Source organism: Schistocerca gregaria, chromosome 5 (genome assembly GCF_023897955.1).
Source record: "Schistocerca gregaria isolate iqSchGreg1 chromosome 5, iqSchGreg1.2, whole genome shotgun sequence".
In the NCBI taxonomy this organism is placed as follows: Eukaryota; Metazoa; Arthropoda; class Insecta; order Orthoptera; family Acrididae; genus Schistocerca; species Schistocerca gregaria.
In genome coordinates, this window is record NC_064924.1 from 216,341,248 (window position 1) to 216,363,759 (window position 22,512).

Genomic DNA, 22,512 nt, shown 5'->3' on the forward strand with positions numbered 1-22,512 from the left:
ACTCATTATATCCTGCGTCCCATGGAAGCAGGGCTACAGGCTGATTGCACTGAGGTGACGAAAGGCATGGGTTACCTCCGTATATGGTGATGACCTCCTTTTCCACGGCGTAGTGCAGCAACTCGGCGTAGCGTGGATTCAACAAGACGCTGAAAGTCCCCTGCAGAAATATTGAGCCATGCTGCCTGTGTAGGCGTTCATAACTACGAAAGTGTTGCCGATGCAGGGTTTTGTGAGCGAACTTACCTCTAGATTACGTCGATGGGATTCACGTCGAGCAGTCTAGGTGACTAAACCATTCGCTCAAATTGTCCAGAATGTTCTCCAAATCAACCACAAACAATTGTGGTCCGCTGACATTGCTGATTGTCTTCCATCGTTGTTTGTGAACAAATGGTCTCCAAGTACCCCAATACAACCACTTCCAAGCAATGATCGGTTCAGTTGGACCAGAGGACCCAGTCCATTCCATGTAAACACAGTCGACACTATTATGGAGCCTCCGCCAGGATGCACAGTGCCGTGTTGACAACCTGTGTCCATGGTTTCGTGGGATCTGCACCAAGCTCGAACTCTACCATCAGCTCTTACCAACTGAAATCGGGACTCATCTGGCCAGCGCACGATTTTTCAGTCGTCTAGCGTCCAGTCGATATGGCCACGAGCTGAAGAGACGCGCTGCAGGCGATGTCGTGCTTTCAGCAAAGGAACTATGCTGCCGTAGCCCATTAACACTAGATTTTGATATCCTAACTGATAAGTTCATCGTAATGACATTGATTTCTGCGCTTATTTGACGCAATGTTCCTCGTGTATTAGCACTGACAACTCTACTCAAACTGCACTGCTCTTGGTCGGTAAGTGAAGGCCGTCGGCTACTATGTTGTCCGTGGTGAGAGGTATTGCCTGAAATTTGGTATTCTCGGCATACTATCTTGCGCTATAGATCTCTGAATAATGAATTTCCGAAATGGAATGTCCCACACCTCCAACTGCAACTAACAAATCGCTTTCAAAGACTGTTAATTCCTGTCGTGCGGCAATAATCATGTCGTAAACCTTTCCACATGAATCACAAATGGCAGCTCCGCCAATGCACTGCCCTTTTGTACCTTAGGTACGCAATACCACTGTCGTCTGTATATGTGTTTATCGCTATCCCAATGCTTTTGTCACCTCAGTGTACATATTCCTATACAACCGGAAATTGATCGACGGAATGCCACCCGCAAACAGCTAACGGCAACCAAAATGAGTAACTTAGAAATAATATTCTCGTTGTAGAGAAACAACTTAAATTATTTAATACACGCATGTCTTCCGGTTGAGACTGTTTACCAGTTAGGTTCATTTCAGAGTATTCTGATAAAGTAGCTCCATACTTAGTAAGAGTAATGGCCGCACGACGTAAGGTCTGTGTCGAAGGACTTCAAAGCTGTGCAGTCACACTAACACTCATTAAAAGAAATAGGAGCAATTCGATGAATTACAGGCCCAATCGCTGGTGTCGACTTGCTGTGGGATTTTGGAATATATACTGTGTTCTAACATTATGAATTACTTCGAAATAAATGATCTATTGACACGGAGCACAGATTCAGGACATATCGTTCTTGTGAAACACAATTAGTTCTTTATTCACACGAAGTAATGGGTGCTCTCGATAGGTGACCTCAAATTGATTTCATATTTCTTCATTTCCAGAAGACTTTTGACACCGATTCTCAAGAGCCACTTCTAATCAGATTGTGTGCGTATGGATAATCGTCTCAGTTGTGAGTGTGGATTCGTTATTTCCTGTGCGAAAAGTCATAGTTCGCAGTAATCGACGGAAAGTGACAGAATTGATATCTGGCGTTCCCCAACGAGGTGTTATAGGCCACCTGTTGTTCTTAATCTATATAAACGATTTAGAAGGTAATATGATTAACTATCTTAGATTGTTTACCGATGATACTGTCATTCTCCTCTGTAGTTAAGTCATCAAATGATGAAAACCAATGGAAATGATTTCGACAATATATCCGTATGGTTCAGAAAGTGGACATTGATTCTAAATAATGAAGAGTATGAAGACAACCACACGAATACTAAAAGGAATCCGTTAAATTTCTGTTACATGATAAATCATACAAATCTAAAGGATGTGAATTCAAGTAAACACCTAGGGATTACAATCATGAACAACTTAAATTGAAACGAACATATAGATAATGTTGGGGGAAGTCGTACCAAAGACTGCATTTTATTGGCAGGACACACAGAAGATGCAACAGATCTACTAAAGAGACTGTCTGCGCTACGGTCATCCGTCATCTTGCAACTATTGTTGCCAGATACGGCTGACAGCGAACAATGAACTCTGTGTTTTCGAGAGACAGGAGAGATAGTGTCGCGGACTCGATACGCTATTTGGAATGGCAATCATTAAAATACTGACGTTTTTCGTCGCAGCGAGATAACTTCATGAAATTTGATTCACCAATTTTCTCTTCCGAATACAAAAATATTTGGTTTACATTCAGCTATGTAGGAGTGACGATTATCGTAACAGAATAAGAAAAATCAGAGCTCGCACGGAAAGATTTAACTGTTCGTTTTCCACGCGCTCTGTTCGAGAGTGGAACGGCGGAGAAATAGTCTGAAGGTGGTTCGATGAACCCACTGCAGGTACTTAAGTGTGCATTGCAAAGTCGAAAAGTCCAAGTCAAAGTAGGTCAAAAATAATAACGAGCGTTCATTTTAAGGCTTATTCTTAAAACGCACCGGAAGTTTTGTTTTCAAAAACCTATATAGTTTGCCAGAAACACTGTAGGACATGCCCACGTGGTCTTTCGCGACAGAGAGCGCCACCTCTGAATGCGCTGTCTCCGAGACGTCATCATGACGTAACCTAGCTATTCAGATGCCGTCCTCTGTGAATAAAAGTGGGAGCCTCGTCACTTTCACGAAACTAGTCTAAACATGAGACGACGATTATGGTGACAGTCGCAGAAAGATTGGGGTTTTATTCGAATTTGACGCGGCAAGTTAACCGAGAACGTTTCATTCGTTCTGTGACACGTTTACTCTTTTGATTAATTTTTTTCCGTCCAGACATTTATTGTCCTCATCTGTCTGAGTTACGCTATGAAATATGGGATTTCTTATTGTCAAAACACTGGCAGCTCAAAAATTGTCTGAGTAGCTTGCTTACAGTTAGTGTCGACAGATACAGTGTTGCAAAAAATGAAAAAGTCAGATCGAGGTTTTCGTTGGATGAGGAGTCTCAATTTCTGTTGGGGTGGGAGCCCATTCTTCCTCAAGAGCCGAAAGTAGATGAGGTTAGATGTTAGACACTCATGTATGAAGCGAAGCTGTCGTTGTAACTTACCCACAATCTGTTCCATTGGGTTCAGGTCGAGGCTCTCGGCGGGCTAGTCCATCTCCAGATTTTTGTCCACAAAACACTGCCTTGCAGGTACTGCTTCCTGACAAGGTGCACTATCATGCTGAAAAAGCAATCACTGTCCCAGAATTGTTCAATCCTCTAAAATGTGTCCATATCATCCGGAATTTAGCGTTTCTTGAGCACAATACGGGGAACACACGCTAACCAAGAAAAATACGTACCATAACATCATCTCCTCCATATTTCACTATTGGCACTACACATGGGGGCACGGTATGTTCTCCAGACATTTTCCAAATGCAAATCGTTCCATCGGATGGCCACAGGGTACAGCGTGATACGCCGCTCCAAATCACTCGTTTCCAGACATCCACTCTATTGTGGCGTCGCGCTTTACTCCCGTTCGAACGCGGCTCAGCGTTCACTTCAGAAATGTGTGGCTTATTGGAAGCTGCTCGACCATTGCACACCCTCTACGCACAGTCAGTTTGCTAGATATCTCACGAGTTATTGCTTGCGACGATTTGACGTGCTTTTTTACAACCATTTTTTGCAATGTTAGAGCGCTCCTGTTCGTCAGTACATTAGGTTTGATTGGTCTTCGTTTACCTGCAATTGTTGCTTCGCATTTGCACTTCACACACACATCATCAACAGTCGACCCAGGAGCTTTAGAAGGGTGGAAATGTCCTTGATGGATTTGTTACTCAGGTGACTCCACACTCGAAGTCAGTGAGCTCTCCCGAGCGAGCGTTTCCGCTGTTACCGAATCTCTACTGACCAAACAAATCCTGACCAACTCTGCATTACATAGGAGCCGGTAGTGTATTGTCCGCTTGGCTGTGTGTCATTGTACAGCCATTTCAGGCACCTTGTGTCAGCAAACTGACTTGCTTGCAATGAGACGCATTCACACGGACAGTACTGCGACGTATGAGGAATCACATACTACGACTGGTGGACCTTCACTGACACGGCAGCACATTGCTCAACGAGAGCAGTGGACACAGAAGTGGCATCACGTCGTGTTTTCATATGTGTCCCGGTTCAGCGAGTAGCATCACGAGGGACGTATCAGTATTTGGACGCTCTGAGGAGAACACACGCGGTCATATTGCATTCGACTTCGTCATACAGACTTATTGCAACATTCTTGGTTAGTTGGCCTTATAATGAGACCTGCCAAACCTGAAACGTGTTATTTGTTTCTTGGACTACAGTTACTCCAGAGAAATGATGCGGTATACGACACCTGCAACGTTGTGCATCTCAACTAACCGACAACTATAGAATCCTCATTATCCACTGTAAACAATACGTATCTCTTTTTACCACTCGCTGACCAGGGCACAACCTTATACGGAAGAATTACTTTCTTTTTCTGGCCTATGACTGGTTATCAATCGAGAATATAGACTCCAGAAATGCATGTAGTTAATTATTTTTATTGCAATTGTGCATGATTATTATTCAGTGATGGTACTCTTGCAAACAAAAAAAGTGTTGGTACAGTATTAACTATCAGTAGCTATCATTATTGCATTCAAGGTGACATATACCAGTGATAGGTCATGTGGTGTCCTGCCTACCATTCGCTGACAGGGTGCCTAAAGGATTCTACGTTCTCGGAATGGTATACAACAATTCAGGCAAGTCACATTAATAGTTTTCATTACCATAAAGAAGATTGACGTTGAATTTACAACGGTGTCGCAAGAGATGGGCAACATGCAAATAAGTCAGAGTCCTTTGCTATACAGGGTGTTTGGGGAGGAAAGGTCAATATTTTAAAAAGTGATAATATAAGTAATTCAGAACAAAAAATGTTATATGAACATAGGCCCTTAAATGCTTCGTTAGGGGGTATACGTATTGAGAGGAACTTTAATTCTGCAAAACTGATGTGCACAACGTGAACGTATATGCAATAAAACTGGACCGTAACTTGATTTGTCTGTAAACAATGCGCGGGTACATGCCATGTTTAAGCTACACAAACTACCACACACTATGGTCATGTGACGTACGTACTACTCAGTACAATCACCCGTTGTTTGCACAGTTGTACCGTGTAAGCCGAACTGTGTAGTGTACCGGCGACGGATTGGTTATCTGTGTAGTGTATGGTGTTACCTGTCTTCATACAAGAATTGCTAACCGTGTCACACGTCTACAGTAGTGACAAATACGCAGAAATGGTGTATGTTTATGGCTTCTGCGATGGTAGTGCTACCGCTGCAAGAGGAGAATACCACAGGCCCTTCCCGACTCGACGATTACCTGATCACAGTGTGTTTACCAAAGTGTTTTATCACTTTGCGTGCAACAGGCTGTCTTCCAAGTAGACTTTTTCGTCCGAGCGTGCTCATCAATAAACACTGCAAAAACAGGAAGAAATTACTCGCAAGTGTTGAGCGAAAAGTACGAGCATATGAAGAATGTCCCTGCGTATGTCCCATAGGCACGGGTATCGGAAACATTACATTCGGAAAACCTGTATCCAATTCACATACAGCTCAAACGGTTCAAATGGCTCTAAGAACTATGAGACTGAACATCTGAGGTCATCAGTCCCCTAGACTTAGAACTACTTAAACCTAACTAACCTCAGGATATCACACACATCCATGCCCGAGGCAGGATCCGAACCTGGGACCGTGACAGCAGCGCGGTTCCGGACTGAAGTGCCTAGAACCGCTCGGCCACAGCGGCCGCCTCACATACAGCGTGTCCAAAATCTCCACATTGGCGACAATGCCCATCGACTTCAATTCTGTCACTAGGTAATTGAGAATAGTCATTTGCTTCCATATATACTATACACTAACGAAGCCCATTTTCACGACGTGGAATAAACACACGCAATAATCAACGATGGTCACGGGAAAATACGCACGCTTCACTGGATAGCAATTTAAAAGTTCGTTTTGCCATAATTGTTTGCTGTGACATGATCGGTAACCTTTTGATAGGTCCATTTATTATCAATCAGCGATTGACGGGAGAGAGGTGCCTGCATTTCTTGGAAAATTCACTTGTGGAACTGTTGGTAGGTATTCGTTTTAACCAAGTGAACTGGAATGTACTTTCAACATGACGGTGCCCCTCCACTTGTTACCTAACACAGAGCGCACTCTGCTGCAGAGTGAAAATCTCATTCTGGAAACATCCCCCTGGCTGTGGCTAAGCCATGTCTCCGCGACATCCTTTGTTCCAGGAGAGCTAGTTCTGCAAGGTTCGTAGGAGAGCTTCTGGGAAGTTTGGAAAGTAGGAGACGAGGTACTGGTGGAAGTAAAGCTGTGAGTCCTGCTTGGATGCCTCAGATGGTAGAGCATTTGCCCGCGAAAGGCAAAGGTCCCGAATTCGAGTCTCGGTCCTGCACAGTTTTGATCTGACAGTTTTATACTATCACTGTTTAAAATATTGACCTTTCCTCCCCAAACAACCTGTATACAATGTTCATGCAAGTTTGTCACACAGTTTGTGGATCACTAATAACAGCTATCGTAGTCCTCTTTTCTGGGGCCGGGCTAGTACTGTGCTTATACTGTGCTCATCTTCGAGCCCCGGTCTGGTACTGTCCTAACACTGTACGGCCGAGGCTGTCAGGTGCGGCGCTTGCATTCTCTTCTTCTAGGACCACTCCTGTCGTGTTACGGTCCTAGACAGCGGACTATTGGCTGACGTCGTCTAACAGCCTTCTCTACTCTTGCATTCTTCATCTTCGTACCGTCGCTTGTTGATACACCGGAACATGTCCTGCATAGGTGACACTTCAGTAGAAGACGCAAAATGAGCGGAAAGAACATTCGCAACATGAACCTCAAGAATACGAGACCACCTGCAACGCCCAAAGCATCACGTTTTGCAGCAGTGCCTTGACAGATGATCTGTGATGCCACTGGGTGCTCGACGAGATCATCTCAGATTCGTATAAAACGTAATTTGGACTGAAGCAATCATATTTTTGACTTGTTACGATCAATAGTTGCGCCGTACCTTCGAGGTCACCGTGACTGCAAGCTTCAACAGGATAAGGTCAAGACTGTGAGTTGACCGAGCAGCTCTGACCTAACTCAGTACACAGGATGATGGACTGTTGCTCTGGTCAGAACGTTCAGTAGATCTGTTATACACTGAAAATATCTTATCGTGGGTTGCCAGAAGACTCCATCATTTTCCAGCCACTATGTCTGATGAACTCTCGTACTGAGTTGAAACCAACTTGGAATGAAGTATCCGTATCGGGCATCCAAGCTCAGTTTTACCAATGCCCAGCCTAGTTAGAGCCTTGTTGTTCGCAGAAGTGTCAGGTCTGAGTGTGAAATGCCGCAGTCTGTACACGCCCAAAAAATTTTATCAAGTCTTTTTGCTGTCGTGCTGTATGCGCACTGCTATACGTTCTGGTGTTCCAGGTTTAAGCCTCTATAACGTTATATCCATAACGTGTACAAGTCAGGTGTGGATAGAGTGTCACGTAGCACCATAACGGATGAAACTGCCATGTCAATAGACGGTTTATCCACCGAGGGATATAGGAACCGATCTATTCTGCCAAGGATCCGCGCATGTGCAGCATAGGAAGTGTACGAGCGCGTGCGCAGAATGCAGCATTCCGAGACGGCTTTCTGCTTCTTGTTATGTCACGGTGGTTAGCAGACGAGATATACGTAACCAGCATGAGATTTTCTTCTGCAGTGTAGTGTCCCCTGCTAGGAAACTTCCTGGCAGGTTAAAACTGTGCCGGACTGCGACTCGAACTCGGAACCTTTGCCTTTCTCGGGCAAGTGCTCTACCAACTGACCTACCAAAGCACGACTCACGCCCCGTCCTCACAGCTTTACTTCCGCCAGTACCTCGTCTCCTACCTTCCAAACTTACCGAAGCTCTCCAACGAACCTTTCAGGACAACCACTCCTGAAAGGAAGGATATTGCGGAAACATGGCTTAGCGGAGATGAGAGCTTCTGTAAAGTTTGGAAGGTAAGAGGCGAGTTACTGGCGGAAGTAAGGCTGTGAGGACGGGCGTGAGACGTGCTTGCGTAACTCAGATGCTAGAGTACTTGCCCGCGGAAGGCGAAGGTCCCGAGTTCGAGTCTCGGTCCGGCACACAGTTTTACTCTGCAGGAAGTTTCGAGAAATACGTAAGCTCGTGAAAACTCTTTTGGTTACTGTTTCAGTGAGTAAGTTTTTTTTATAAATACAGCTATAAAACAAAAGAGAATTTCCTTCTTTGTATTGCCGGTGAGAAAGCTGTATAGCTAATGATAGCTTCTTGTTGTAGAAATGGCATAAAATAATGAAAGTGTAAGCGTGCTTGGTGAGTCATACGGCAAGGAGAGGTGTCTTTATGAAACTGTAGTTACAATGTACCATAACAATGTGAATCTACAACTGTTTAATTTTGAGGTTGTATGTTTTACGTATATCTGTATATACACTCCTGGAAATGGAAAAAAGAACACATTGACACCGGTGTGTCAGACCCACCATACTTGCTCCGGACACTGCGAGAGGGCTGTACAAGCAATGATCACACGCACGGCACAGCGGACACACCAGGAACCGCGGTGTTGGCCGTCGAATGGCGCTGGCTGCGCAGCATTTGTGCACCGCCGCCGTCAGTGTCAGCCAGTTTGCCGTGGCATACGGAGCTCCATCGCAGTCTTTAACACTGGTAGCATGCCGCGACAGCGTGGACGTGAACCGTATGTGCAGTTGACGGACTTTGAGCGAGGGCGTATAGTGGGCATACGGGAGGCCGGGTAGACGTACCGCCGAATTGCTCAACACGTGGGGCGTGAGGTCTCCACAATACATCGATGTTGTCACCAGTGGTCGGCGGAAAGTGCACGTGCCCGTCGACCTGGGACCGGACCGCAGCGACGCACGGATGCACGCCAAGACCGTAGGATCCTACGCAATGCCGTAGGGGACCGCACCGCCACTTCCCAGCAAATTAGGGACACTGTTGCTCCTGGGGTATCGGCGAGGACCATTCGCAACCGTCTCCATGAAGCTGGGCTACGGTCCCGCACACCGTTAGGCCGTCTTCCGCTCACGCCCCAACATCGTGCAGCCCGCCTCCAGTGGTGTCGCGACAGGCGTGAATGCAGGGACGAATGGAGACGTGTCGTCTTCAGCGATGAGAGTCGCTTCTGCCTTGGTGCCAATGATGGTCGTATGCGTGTTTGGCGCCGTGCAGGTGAGCGCCACAATCAGGACTGCATACGACCGAGGCACACAGGGCCAACACCCGGCATCATGGTGTGGGGAGCGATCTCCTACACTGGCCGTACACCTCTGGTGATCGTCGAGGGGGATACTGAATAGTGCACGGTACATCCAAACCGTCATCGAACCCATCGTTCTACCATTCCTAGACCGGCAAGGGAACTTGCTTTTCCAACAGGACAATGCACGTCCGCATGTATCTCGTGCCACCCAACGTGCTCTAGAAGGTGTAAGTCAACTACCCTGGCCAGCAAGATCTCCGGATCTGTCCCCCATTGAGCATGTTTGGGACTGGATGAAGCGTCGTCTCACGCGGTCTGCACGTCCAGCACGAACGCTGGTCCAACTGAGGCGCCAGGTGGAAATGGCATGGCAAGCCGTTCCATCCAGCATCTCTACGATCGTCTCCATGGGAGAATAGCAGCCTGCATTGCTGCGAAAGGTGGATATACACTGTACTAGTGCCGACATTGTTCATGCTCTGTTGCCTGTGTCTATGTGCCTGTGGTTCTGTCAGTGTGATCATGTGATGTATCTGACCCCAGGAGTATGTCAATAAAGTTTCCCCTTCCTGGGACAATGAATTCACGGTGTTCTTATTTCAATTTCCAGGAGTGTACTTTTATTTTCCATATGTGTGTATGTGTGTTTCACCTTAACTGGCGAAAGTACCGCACGTATTTGATTTGACTGAATCTTTTTTTCTATTTCAGGGTGCCAGGAAAGACAGTAGTGAGAGAATAGTGACAAGAGTCAGAACAGTTGCACCGGCTGCGACCAACGTTGACTGTAAAAGGCGTTTGCGTCTTTGGGATCGCACTTTTGTGAGACAGCGTCCCTCGTCAGTGTGTCACTTGCGCGAATCTCGTCATGTACGATCGACAGGGCACATTTATTATGATGAGGTTTCTAAATTTCTGGGAATCTTCGGACTTCAACCCCTTCATTAACAGGGAGTATATGTCCGTGCCTTCACCCCCTTCTTCCCAGCCGGGGCGAACCCAATTCCTACTCTTGGCATTACCTCATCGTTATGCTCTTCTCCTAACTAGTAAGGTGGACTCTGTCAGGGCAAATCCTGCATAGTTAATTGCGTGGTCCATCTCTTAAATATTGTGAAACGTAAATATAGATGATCATTTGCTTGTACGAGCAATTTAATTACTGCTGCTCAAGACAACAATAACTCTTAATAAACCAAGCTAGACCTCTTAGAAGCTTCAGTATGAGTAAATAGCAGATATACAAAAATATCAGCTTTCACACTGAACAACGTAAACGACGTAAACAAGGCTGTTGTGCCGATTATGTACCCTTGACTGCTGGTGCACTCTAACACATTAGTGTATCGTGTAACAGTCCGCCCACGGTAGGTGAGTGGTCAGTGCGACAGAATGTCAATCCTAAGGGCCCGGTTTCGATTCCCGGCTCGGTCGGAGATTTTCTCCGCTCGGGGACTGGATGCTGTGTTCTCCTCATCATCATTTCATTCCCATCGACGCACAAGTCGCCGAAGTGGCGTGAAATCGAGAGACTTGCATCCGGCGAACGGTCTACCCGACGGGAGGCCCTCGTCACACGTCATTTATTTATTGAGTGACAGGGATAATGAAAATTTGGTCGTCCCACACTTAAACGGTGAGGGTGATGTACTGACGTGTACCGTGAGGTGACAAAAGTCATGGTTTACCTCCTGATATCGTGTCGACCCTTCTTTTGCCCGGCATCTTCCGATTTCTCGTCGTGGCATGGAGTCGACAAGTAGTTGGAATGCAGGAAGACTGAGGCATGCTGCCTATATAGCCGTTCACAATTGTGACGATGTTGCCGGTGCAGGATTTTGTGCACAAAATGACTTCTAGATTATGCCCCACAAATCTTCGATGCGATCTAGGTGGCCATACCATTCACTCGAACTGTCCAGAATGTTCTTCAAACCAATCGCGAAAAAATGTGGCCTAGTGACATGGCGCTTTGTCATCCATAAAGTTCCATCGTTGTTTGTGATCAAGACACTCGTGAATGACTGGAAATGGTCTCCTAACAGCCCAACATCCAGGGGATCCAGCCCGTTCCATATAAACAAGCCCACACCATTATGGAGCCACCACCAGATTGCACGGTGCCCTGTTGACAATTTGGGTCCAACTCTTCGTGGGATTTGTGCCACACTCGAACCATACCACCAGCTGTAAGCATTTTAAATCGGGAATCATCTGACCAGGTCACGGTATTTCAGTCGTCCAGAACCTAAATGATATGGTCACGAGTGCAGGAGACGAGTTGCAGGCGAAAGTCACTCGCGTCAGTCGTCTGCTGCCACAGCCCATTGACGCCAAAGTTCTTCGACTGGCCTATAGCCTTCGGCACACGGACCGTGCATCCGAACGTTGAGCGTTGAGCGTGCCGAGTTTCTAACGTGATAGCGTGGAATAGCACTAGGGAGTCTTTCCGAACGTGCAGAGCAATATCTGGCATGTCAGATATTCTGAGCGTGCGCCTGAGCATTTACCAATGAGATGGCACAACCCCACCTACGTCACAAGCACGCTGCCTGCCTTCAGTACAGAGTTGTGAGGCACCATATTGGCATTCACTTCAAGCCTATATGTATATTGCCGTTTCTGAGCACCAACAACTTGAGAATCACAGGAAAACCCGTTGTTAACTGTGTGATTCGTTCCAATAAAATAATGAGAAACATCATATTCGTGGCAAAAGAATTATTGCAACTTGCGTATTATGAGAGTAGGCTATTTGAAGGCAGCGACACACTAATGATCGTATTGTTCTTGGTACAATTTGTTATGATTAAATGTCAATTAGTAACATATCTACGATTAAGGTTTTCAGCAGTGGTAACATAATATGATTAGCTGTAAGGTGTGCGAAGTTCGTTTAGCGAAATGACTAGTGTCACTGTTCTCCGTTGAGTGGTTGGTTGTGGGCGGCAGTTAGCGTATTGACACTTCTAAATATTTTTTTCCTAACATTCGCGTTTTTATTAGGTTCTGGTACTTTATTATTAGTTTAATATAAATATATACTATAATATTTGATCTTATGTAAATATTAGTTCACTTTTTTTTGAGGGGTGACTTTGTTCTACTGGCTTAATCTTCAGGACAGCTTGCGCTACTTGTATAAAGCTGTTTTGCTCCTTTTTCATTTACGCTTCGTAATTCACATGTTGCAAAGATTCTGCTACTGGGTAGGAACAGTGATCAAGTAAGACTGACCTTGGGGTTTTACTAAAATTTGGGAATGATGAAAGAATGTTCATCTTATTATTCCAAATTTGTAACCCACTGAAACTTCCTGGCAGATTAAAACTGTGTGCCCGACCGAGACTTGAACTCGGGACCTTTGCCTTTCGCGGGCAAGTGCTCTACCATCTGAGCTACCGAAGCACGACTCACGCCTCCTACTCACAGCTTTGCTTCTGGCAGTATCCGTCTCCTACCTCCCAAACTTTACAGAAGCTCTCCTGCGAACCTTGCAGAACTAGCGCTCCTGTAAAAATGGATATTGCGGAGACATGGCTTAGCCACAGCCTGGGGGATGTTTCCAGAATGAGATTTTCACTCTGCAGCGGAGTGTGCGCTGATATGAAACTTCCTGGCAGATTAAAACTGTGTGCCCGACCGAGACTCGATCTCGGGACCTTTGCTTTTCGCGGGCAAGTGCTCTACTATCTGAGCTACCGAAGCACGACTCACGGCCGGTACTCACAGCTTTACTTCTAGTATCCGTCTCCTACCTCCCAAACTTTACAGAAGCTCTCCTGAGAACCTTGCAGAACTAGCACTCCTGAAAGAATGGATATTGCGGAGACATGGCTTAGCCACAGCCTGGGGGATGTTTCCAGTATGAGATTTTCACTCTGCAGCGGAGTGTGCGCTGATATGAAACTTCCTGGCAGATTAAAACTGTGTGCCCGACCGAGAGCACTTGCCCGCGAAAGGCAAAAGTCCCGAGTTCGAGTCTCGGTCGGGAACACAGTTTTAATCTGCCAGGAAGTTTCATATCAGCGCACACTCCGCTGCAGAGTGAAAATCTCATTCTGTAACGCACTGTTTGTAATGGGACTTTTATACGCCTGTTTTCTTATTGATTGGACATGGTACTTTTCTTTTCGTGGGCGATGGAGGAAATGTGCATTTTAATAGTGCTAGCGTGGGAATTTTACGCGCGCCCGTTGAGTAAACAGTGTGATTTACGAACTAGAAACATCCCTCAACTGCCGCTGGAGTGCATTGCGATCGCGCATACCACGTTGGGCCCCACGTAGCGTATGCACAAGTCGCATCGTTGCTGAGCGTTCAGCAGCACTTTGAACTTAGCACGCTCAACGTTAACGTTCAACAGCACGCTCTGTGTGCCGACGGCTTAACGGGCACGTTCGTCGTACGTCCCACATTGGTTTCCGCGGTTGTTCACACAGTCTGCTTGTCTGTTAGCATGGGGAACATCACGCAGACGCCGCTGGGCCGTCAGCCACTGCGTTGTTCGCGGTGAGAGTAATATTCGAAATTTTGTATTCTCGACACACTCTTGACACTGTATATCTCGGAACATTGAATTCCCTAACAAGTCCCGAAAAGCCCTTAGCTTCAACAGCCATCGCGCGTTCAAGGTCTGTTTTTCGCGATGTGTGGCTATAATCACATCGGAAACCTTATCACATGTTCACCTGAGTACAAATGACAGCTCCACCAATACACTGCCCTTTTGTACCTTCTACGAGGGTCACTCCAAAAGAAATGCACATTATTTTTGAAAAAATTCACTCCTCATTCTGCATGTGTGAAAGTTTTACAGTGTGTAGATACATCCTTCCCTCTTGTTTTCAAATTTAGTTCAACCTGTTCTTGTGAGTGGCGCCGTCACAGCATGTCTTCAAGATGCCTGCTACACTTGACGTTCGTCAGAAGCAACATGCTGTCATAGAATTCCTGTGCTGTGAAAACGAGACAGTGAGAAACATCCACAAGAGGTTGAAAAAGGTGTATGGAGATGCTCCTGTCGGTCGCAGTAGAGTTCGTCGGTGGGCAAGCAGGTTATGTGATGAAAGCGGGCACGGCAATATTGAGGATTGTCCTCGCAGCGGCAGGCCTCGTACTTCACACACTCCAGACAATGTGCAGAGAGTTAACGAGTTGGTGACTGTTGACAGACGCAACACATTGAACGAATTGTCACACTATGCTGAGATAGGGGAAGGAAGTGTTTGCAGAATACTGAAAGTGTTGGCGTTAAAAATGGTTTGTGCCAGGTGGGTTCCCAGGATGTTGACAGTGGCTCACAAAGAAACCAGAAAAACGGTGTGCAGCGAACTTTTGGAACAGTAGGAGAATGATGGAGATGAATTTCTTGGAAGAATTGTGACAGGTGATAAAACATGGCTCCATCATTTTTCACCAGAGACGAAGAGGCAAGCAATGGAGTGGCATCATGCAAATTCATCGAATTCAAAACCACACCTTCTGCTGGAAAAGTTATCGCTACGAGGTTTTTCGAGTCCGAAGGACTCTTGCTTGTGGACATCATGTCAAGTGGAACCACCATAAATTCTGATGCATATGTGACGACACTGAAGAAACTTCAAGCTCGACTGAGTCGCGTTCGACCACATCGGCAAAAGGAGGATGTTTTGCTGTTGCACGACGTCCACATGGCAGTCAAAAATCCATGGAAGCGATCACTAAACTCGGATGAACAACACTGAAACACCCGCCTTACAGTCCTGACCTGGCTCCATGTGACTATCATCTCTTTGGGAAACTGAAAGACTCTCTTCGTGGAACAAGGTTTCAAGATGATGACTGCCTTGTGCACACTACCAAACAGTGGCTCCGAATTTTACCGTGCGGGTATATAGACGCTGGTTCCAAGATGGCGTAAGGCAGTTGAGAGGGATGGAAATTATGTGGAAAAATGAAAGTATTGTTTCTAAAGGATGTACGAGGGTCAGTCAAAAAGTAATGCCTCCTATTTTTTTTCTACGTTTAATTGTCAGGAAATTTAAATGCAATTACATAGGTTGAAAACCACAACATTGAGGATCATTTTGTCATTTTTCAATGTAATCTCCGCTCATCTCTACAGTTTTGGTCCATCTTTGAACAAGGGCATGTATCCCAGCACGGTAAAAATCACAGCTCTGCTTCCTAAGCACGGATGTTTTGACGGCCTCCTCATCTTCAAAATGAATCCCACGATGAGCTTCTTTTAGTGGCCCGAACAGATGGAAGTCTGATGGTGCCAGGTCAGGGCTGTATGGGGGATGAGGCAAAACTTCCCATCCAATTTTGACAATCTCGTCAGAGGTGTGACGACTGGTGTGTGGTCTTGCATTGTCATGCAAAAGAAGAACATCTGCCATTGATTTTGTTGGGCGAACTCGCTGAAGACGTGCTTTAAGTTTTTTGAGGGTTGTGACGTATTGAACAGAATTTATTGTGCATCCCTGCTCCAAAAAATCAACCAGAATCATACCCTCTGTATCCCAGAAAACTGTTGCCATAACTTTCCCTGCCGATCGCACAGTTTTGAATTTTTTCTTCCTCGGCGAGCTTGTGTGACGACACTCCATTGACTGCCTCTTTGATTCGGGTTCAAAAAAATGCACCCATGTTTCGTCCCCGGTCACAATTTTTTTCAGAAACTCATCTCCCTCCAAACGGAAGCGCTGCAAGTGTTGGGAGGCTATTGTTTTCCTTGCCTCTTTATTCTGATCGGTTAACATTCTTGGAACCCACCGTGCACAAACTTTTGAGTACCCCAATTGTTTAATAATCGTGATCACACTGCCTTTACTAAGACAAATAATGCGACACACTTCATCTGCAGTCACCCGACGGTCACCACGAATGATGTCATCAACTTGCTGAATGTTGTGTGGAGTCACTGCCGCTCCGCTTTTCGTCAGTCAACGGTGTTTGCCCTTCAGCTTCCTTACAACGACGAACCCATCGTCTAACAGTGCTGACATCCACTGTCACAACACCATACACCTTCTTCAGTCTTTCATGAATGCGTATGGGCGTTTCACCTTCTGCATTCAAGAATTCAATCACACAACGCTGTCTCAAACGAACATCGATGTCGGCCATCTTACAAACTTCTGCTGTGCTGCCACCTGTTGACACAGAAAGTTACTACTGCAGTGGATTGCAGAAGAAGGTTTGAGGAATGGCGCCAAATTCAAATTTTTCACTTAACTTAATTTTTTTAAGTAGAAAAAAAATGGGAGGCATTACTTTTTGACCAACCCTCGTATCTATACACTTTAAAACTTTAAAACATGTAGAATAAAAGATCGATTTAAAAAAAAATAGTTTGCGTTTCTTTTCGAGTGACATTCGTATAAACGATACCATCGGCACCTGTACATGTGCATATCACTATCCCATGACCTGTGTCACATAAGTATATACGACAGATGTGTTGTGTAATGCCGCCTTTAATGACCAGCGGCGTATCTCCGCAGTTAACTGGTGTGGTAAGCCACCTAAAATCACACCCGCTCTCATCGACGTACCAGTCCGTCTATCGTCGATCAGTCAGGCGTTTTCGAACAGGTTTCAGTGCGCCTCAGTGCTTCGGAAAGCGAGATCCCCGCTGCATTGCTGTATCTCCGGAGGTCATCTCGGAGTTATTACTGGAAAATTATTGTGGCCGTTGCGGATCGGCAGCGGAGCTGGAACGCTACAATGTAGCAGCGGCAGGTAGCCGCCCTCGCGAGTGCTGTGGCGGACGCTATTACTGGTAAAATATTGTGGCACTGGCAGCGTGGCTGGGACGCAACAATGTAGCCGGCAGGTAGCGGCGCCGGCGAGTGGTGAGGCGGGCGCGTCGTGACGGCCCGCAGCGGCGCACCGCCCGTCTGGCTCTGGCTGCGGCGCAGCAAGGTCGCCGGCGCGGCCGCAGACGCGGGCGCAGCCAGTCAGCGCCGCCCGCCCCAGGCTGCAGGCCGGCCGGCGATTAATTCCCGTCAGCAGGCAGCGCGCGTGGGGTGTGGCGCGGGGGCAAGGACTCCTTCCCCCGCCGCCTCCAGTTCGCAACCTACACCAAGCCGCGCGGCTCGACCGCTGCTGGAGACTACTGCACTCCCATTACAATTCAATGCAATTTTGTCACACGATGACACGATTGCCGTTGTTTGAAGACAAATGTTCATGGTGCTGGGACGGCAACCAGCCACAAATTTACTTTCAGTTCCTTTACTCAAAGGGTACCGTTACCGGTTTCGAGTCATTGTGATTCATCCTCAAACGGTTTACACGCTTTGTTTATGACAGATTAATTGACCTAAAATATAAATTATAAACATGCCACACACAGATAGATGGTTGCGGTCCAGATTTTCGCTGCATGTGACTTACGTGAAATGTCAGTTAGGAGTGTTTGTTTTCATAACATTCATGCAACAGATGTGAATACATTCCCACTGCATTCTTATTGTTGCACACGTAAGGTTTTCTCACTGAACAGTTTAGATTTGTCACTGAGAAGATTTCTATCACGCACCACATGTTTTGACACATACAAAGAGCTTACAAATATATGAGTACTATTATATATATATATATATATATATATATATATATATATATATATATATAATGTAACAATATCAACTCAAAAAATCAATGTCTCTGCACTAGTGCAAAAAGCAATACAGTTGCGTAAATGAATATATGATACTTGCCAAACACAGGACATTATCGTCAAATGTTACGATATATCATTTTATCTTTGATACTCATATGTTTGTTAGCTCTTTGTATGTATGTGGTGCGTGATGGAAATCTTCTCAGTGACAAATCTAAAGTGCTCAGTGAGAAAACTTTACGTGTGCAACAATAAGAATGCAGTGGGAATGTACTCACATCTGTTGCATGAATGTTATGAAAACAAACACTCCAAATCGGCATTTCACGTAAGTCACATGCAACTAAATCTGTAACGCAACCATCTGTGTGTGGCATATTAATAATTATGTATTATTTATATTTTTGGACAATTCATCTGTAAAAAAAAAACACATATCATAAAGAAAGGGTGTAAACCGTCTGAGGATGAATCACATATATTCGAAACCGGTAACGGTACCCTTTGAATAAAGGAACTGAAAGTAAATTTGTGGCTGCTTGCTGTCCCAGTACCATCAACATTTGTATGATTACAACTGCTCGACACTAAATGTGTCACTCGCCGCTACAATACTATCACAACGGCTGCCGGCTGCTGTTCGGTTACAGGTGACACCAAAGAGACAGAATACCATAGAGAGGGAACGCCGCGTCCAGAATGAAGTAAATTCTACCACCGTCAGCCACGTTTGTGTAAGTCGAAAGAGAAAAGCGTGGTAGGTATGTACAAGGAAGTTAAGAATCTGGAACTATAGCGTTTAGCAGCTACAGGTCAGTCACCAAAACCAACATTTTAAGGGGAGAGGGGGGGGGGGGGGTCCAATTAAAACAAAAACTTTGTTACTGGGCAAGGAAAACGGCCTTGCCGCAATGGATACACTGGTTCCCGTGAGATCACCGAAGTTAAGCGCTGTCGGGCGTGGTCGGCACTTGGATGGGTGACCATCCAGGCTGCCCTGCGCTGTCGCCATTTTTCGGAGTGCACTCAGCCTCGTGATGCCAACTGAGGAGCTACTCGACCGAATAGTAACGGTTTCGGTCAAGAATACAATCATAAAGCCGGGAGAGCGGTGTGCTGACCCCATGGCCCTCCTAACCACATCCTCCACTGAGGATGTCACAGCGGTTGGATGGTCCCGGTCGGCCACACATGGCCTGACGACGACGAAGTAGAAAAAAAAAATACTGAGCAAGGAAACATCACCCCACCACACAGTAGGTATATTACGATCAAAGCCACTCAGGCAGTCGAATATGCAATGATGTTTTTTATGGATTGCAAGTTTATTAAAATAAAAGCTAATTCACTGCCTAGTCTTTCTCACGAATCAGATTACTCCCATTAAATAAAGAGTCAGTATTTGCAGAATTACGTAGAAGAACCGCCCCCTGCATTTTTGGTGGTTTATTTATGATATATATACATAATATGCTCAAAACACTTTGAGACTTATCCGTTATCCAATACACATTTCATGAACCTACCTCGAAGTATTAGCTTTTATGACTAAAAGTGCGTTACCCGTGACAAAATGCAGTTAAATAAGGGGCGGACGTTAACGTTACGCTGAGCTACAGGTGACTCTGACACCACAAACAAGATTTCAAGGGGCAGGGGATCCAAGTTAATTTATACTTTCCAAATGGTTCAAATGGCTCTGAGCACTATGGAACTTGACACCTGAGGTCATCAGTCCCCTAGATTGCTTCAAATGGCTCTGAGTACTATGGGACTTAACTTCTGAGGTCATCAGTCCCCTAGAACTTAGAACTACTACTAACCTAAGGACATCACACACATCCATGCCCGATGCAGGATTCGAACCTGCGACCGTAGCGGTCACGCGGTTCCAGACTGAAGCGCCTAGAACCGCACGGACACACCGGCCGGCTATAATTTCCACATTTTGCTTTATTCACGCAATTATCTGCAGTTATGATTGAAATATGTAACTAACTGTTGTAGATCCAGAATTTGGAAAATGGCTGTCCATGTATAAAAGGATAGTAAGATTGCTTCATAGATTAATTTGCAGTTTATATTTTGCACGTAAAGGGCCCTTATTATAATTTGAAGTTATTTTTGGAAATAAGTAACTTTCTGTCCACAGGATATTACAGTACTTTGTGCCTGTAATCCATGCTTTCTAATGTGAAAGCACACTTCATTTAAAGTCCCCAAAAAGTGACAACAACAATTATTGGAGTAATGGCTATTGCAACCATCGAAACCTGAATCATACAAAAAATATGTATGTCACCATACCTTTCATCCAGCGGCTGAGTTTCCAGTCACAAAAAAACTTACGATCTTATGCTCCTGACGTTTCAGATATGTTACAAAGAATGATGCAAGCCTTTATTGGTTCAAATGGCTCTGAGCACTATGGAATTTAACATCTGAGGTTATCAGTCCCCTAGAACTTAGTACTACTTAAACCTAACTAACTTAAAGACATCACACACATCCATGCCCGAGGCAGGATTCGAACCTTCGACCGTAGCGGCGCGCGGTTCCAGACTGTAGAGCCTAGAACCGCTCGGCCACACCGGCTGGCCAAATAAACCAGAAAAAAGTCTTATATTCTTTGTAAATTTTTATTAGTTAATACTTAGGAGACTGCATCGTACTTCACCTGTCCTGGTAACATGGGACACGTCAATATGGCCGGACATAAAAAAGTGCATCAGTATTGAGTTTGCTTGTACCGCTATATTGAAACAAAGCTCAATACTTTTTTACACATACATTAAGAATACGAGATATTGAACAATACATTATTCCCCATTCGTAAAGAAAAACTCTGCACACGTAAATTCTCTGCTTCAGATTAAACTTTCGTCGTACTGGCACATAGGATTCATTAATATTTTAACATTACCAGTTTTTTGTCCACAGTTAATTCTGAATGTCCATCAGAAGCCGACACACAGAAAAATAGTCAAAGCACACTTAATATTACCATACTATATTTATTTTCCAGAATCACCTCAGTTTAACTTCCGTGGGTAGTAGGCAACTCGTGCCGAATATGATATTTCCACTTGCATCTCGTAATGTACGCTGTCCCGGTGCAGCTCCCTGTTAGCGCTGTCCATACTTTCGGTTGTTTCATGACGTTCCTCATACACTGAACAGCCAAAGAAATTGATACACCTGCCTGATATCTTTCAACGTCCCCACAAGCACGTATAAGTTCCTCAAAACGACATGGAATGGACTCGACTGATGTGTGAAGTGGTGCTAGAGGGAACTGAGACCAAGAATCCTGCAGGGCTGTCCATAAACCCGTAAGAGTACGACGATGTGGAGATGTGGGATCTCTTCTGAACAGCGCTTTGCAAGGCATCCCAGATGTGCTCAATTATGTTCATGTCTGGGTAGTTAGGTGGCCAGCGGAAGTGTTTAAACTCAGAAGAGTGTTCCTGGAGCCACTCTGTAGAGATTCTGGACGTATGAGGGCGTGCTGATAAGCGATGGCTCCTAAAATCTTAAAGCTTTTGAAATTAAACTAACGTTATTATCATTCTACATCTTTCATGTATACATATTTGTTTCTCAATATAGTCACCCTGGCGACGAACACATTATTTCCTACGAGAGACCAGGTAGTTGATACCGTCACTGCAGAAGATTTGTTGATGGAGCCACAACCTCATCTCTTCTTGTGCCGCATCTTCAGTATCGAAGTGAAATCGGCAAAGGTATTCTTTAAGTTTTTGAAACATAGAAATCGGATGGGACCAAGTAGAGACTGTATGGAGGATGATCGATGACTGTAAACCCAAGGTGTCGGGTAGTTGCAGATGTTGCAGGCTCTTGTGTGGTTTGCCTTTGTCATACTGAAGGATAGGGTGCTCCGTGTGTGAACAAACTCTTCGAATTCGAAACTCGATTTGCATTATTTAGAACATTCGAAGGCAGTGCTTTTCAGCACGCCCTCGTACATGATTAAAAACTTCCTTGGTAAATGTCATTGTACAATAATGCAAACTGAATGAAGTAGCACAGTTTTAAACAGACTGGGCTTGTAACTGGGGAACTGAGGTTTCAGTCTTCATCTTGCCATCCGGATTTAGGTTTTCCGTGGATTGTCTACAGTGCTTCAGGCAAATCCTGGGATGGTTTCTACTATAAGGCCACGGCCGAGTACCTGCATCATCCTCATTAAGCTAGACCAGAATATATATGAGTGCCTGTGTAGTTGAATTATTTTTTTTCTTAGATTGT

General features: G+C 45.3%; 1 protein-coding gene across 1 annotated transcript in view; it reads right to left on the bottom strand.

Moving 5' to 3' along the window:
* Positions 1 to 22,512, bottom strand: part of LOC126273291 (translation initiation factor IF-2-like) — a 98,010-nt gene that overhangs the window by 61,793 nt on the left and 13,705 nt on the right. Inside the window, exon 2 of the mRNA XM_049976836.1 lies at positions 17,393 to 17,691. Within this exon, the coding sequence (XP_049832793.1) occupies positions 17,393 to 17,691 (299 nt within the window). The remainder of the gene's footprint in view (positions 1 to 17,392; positions 17,692 to 22,512) is intronic.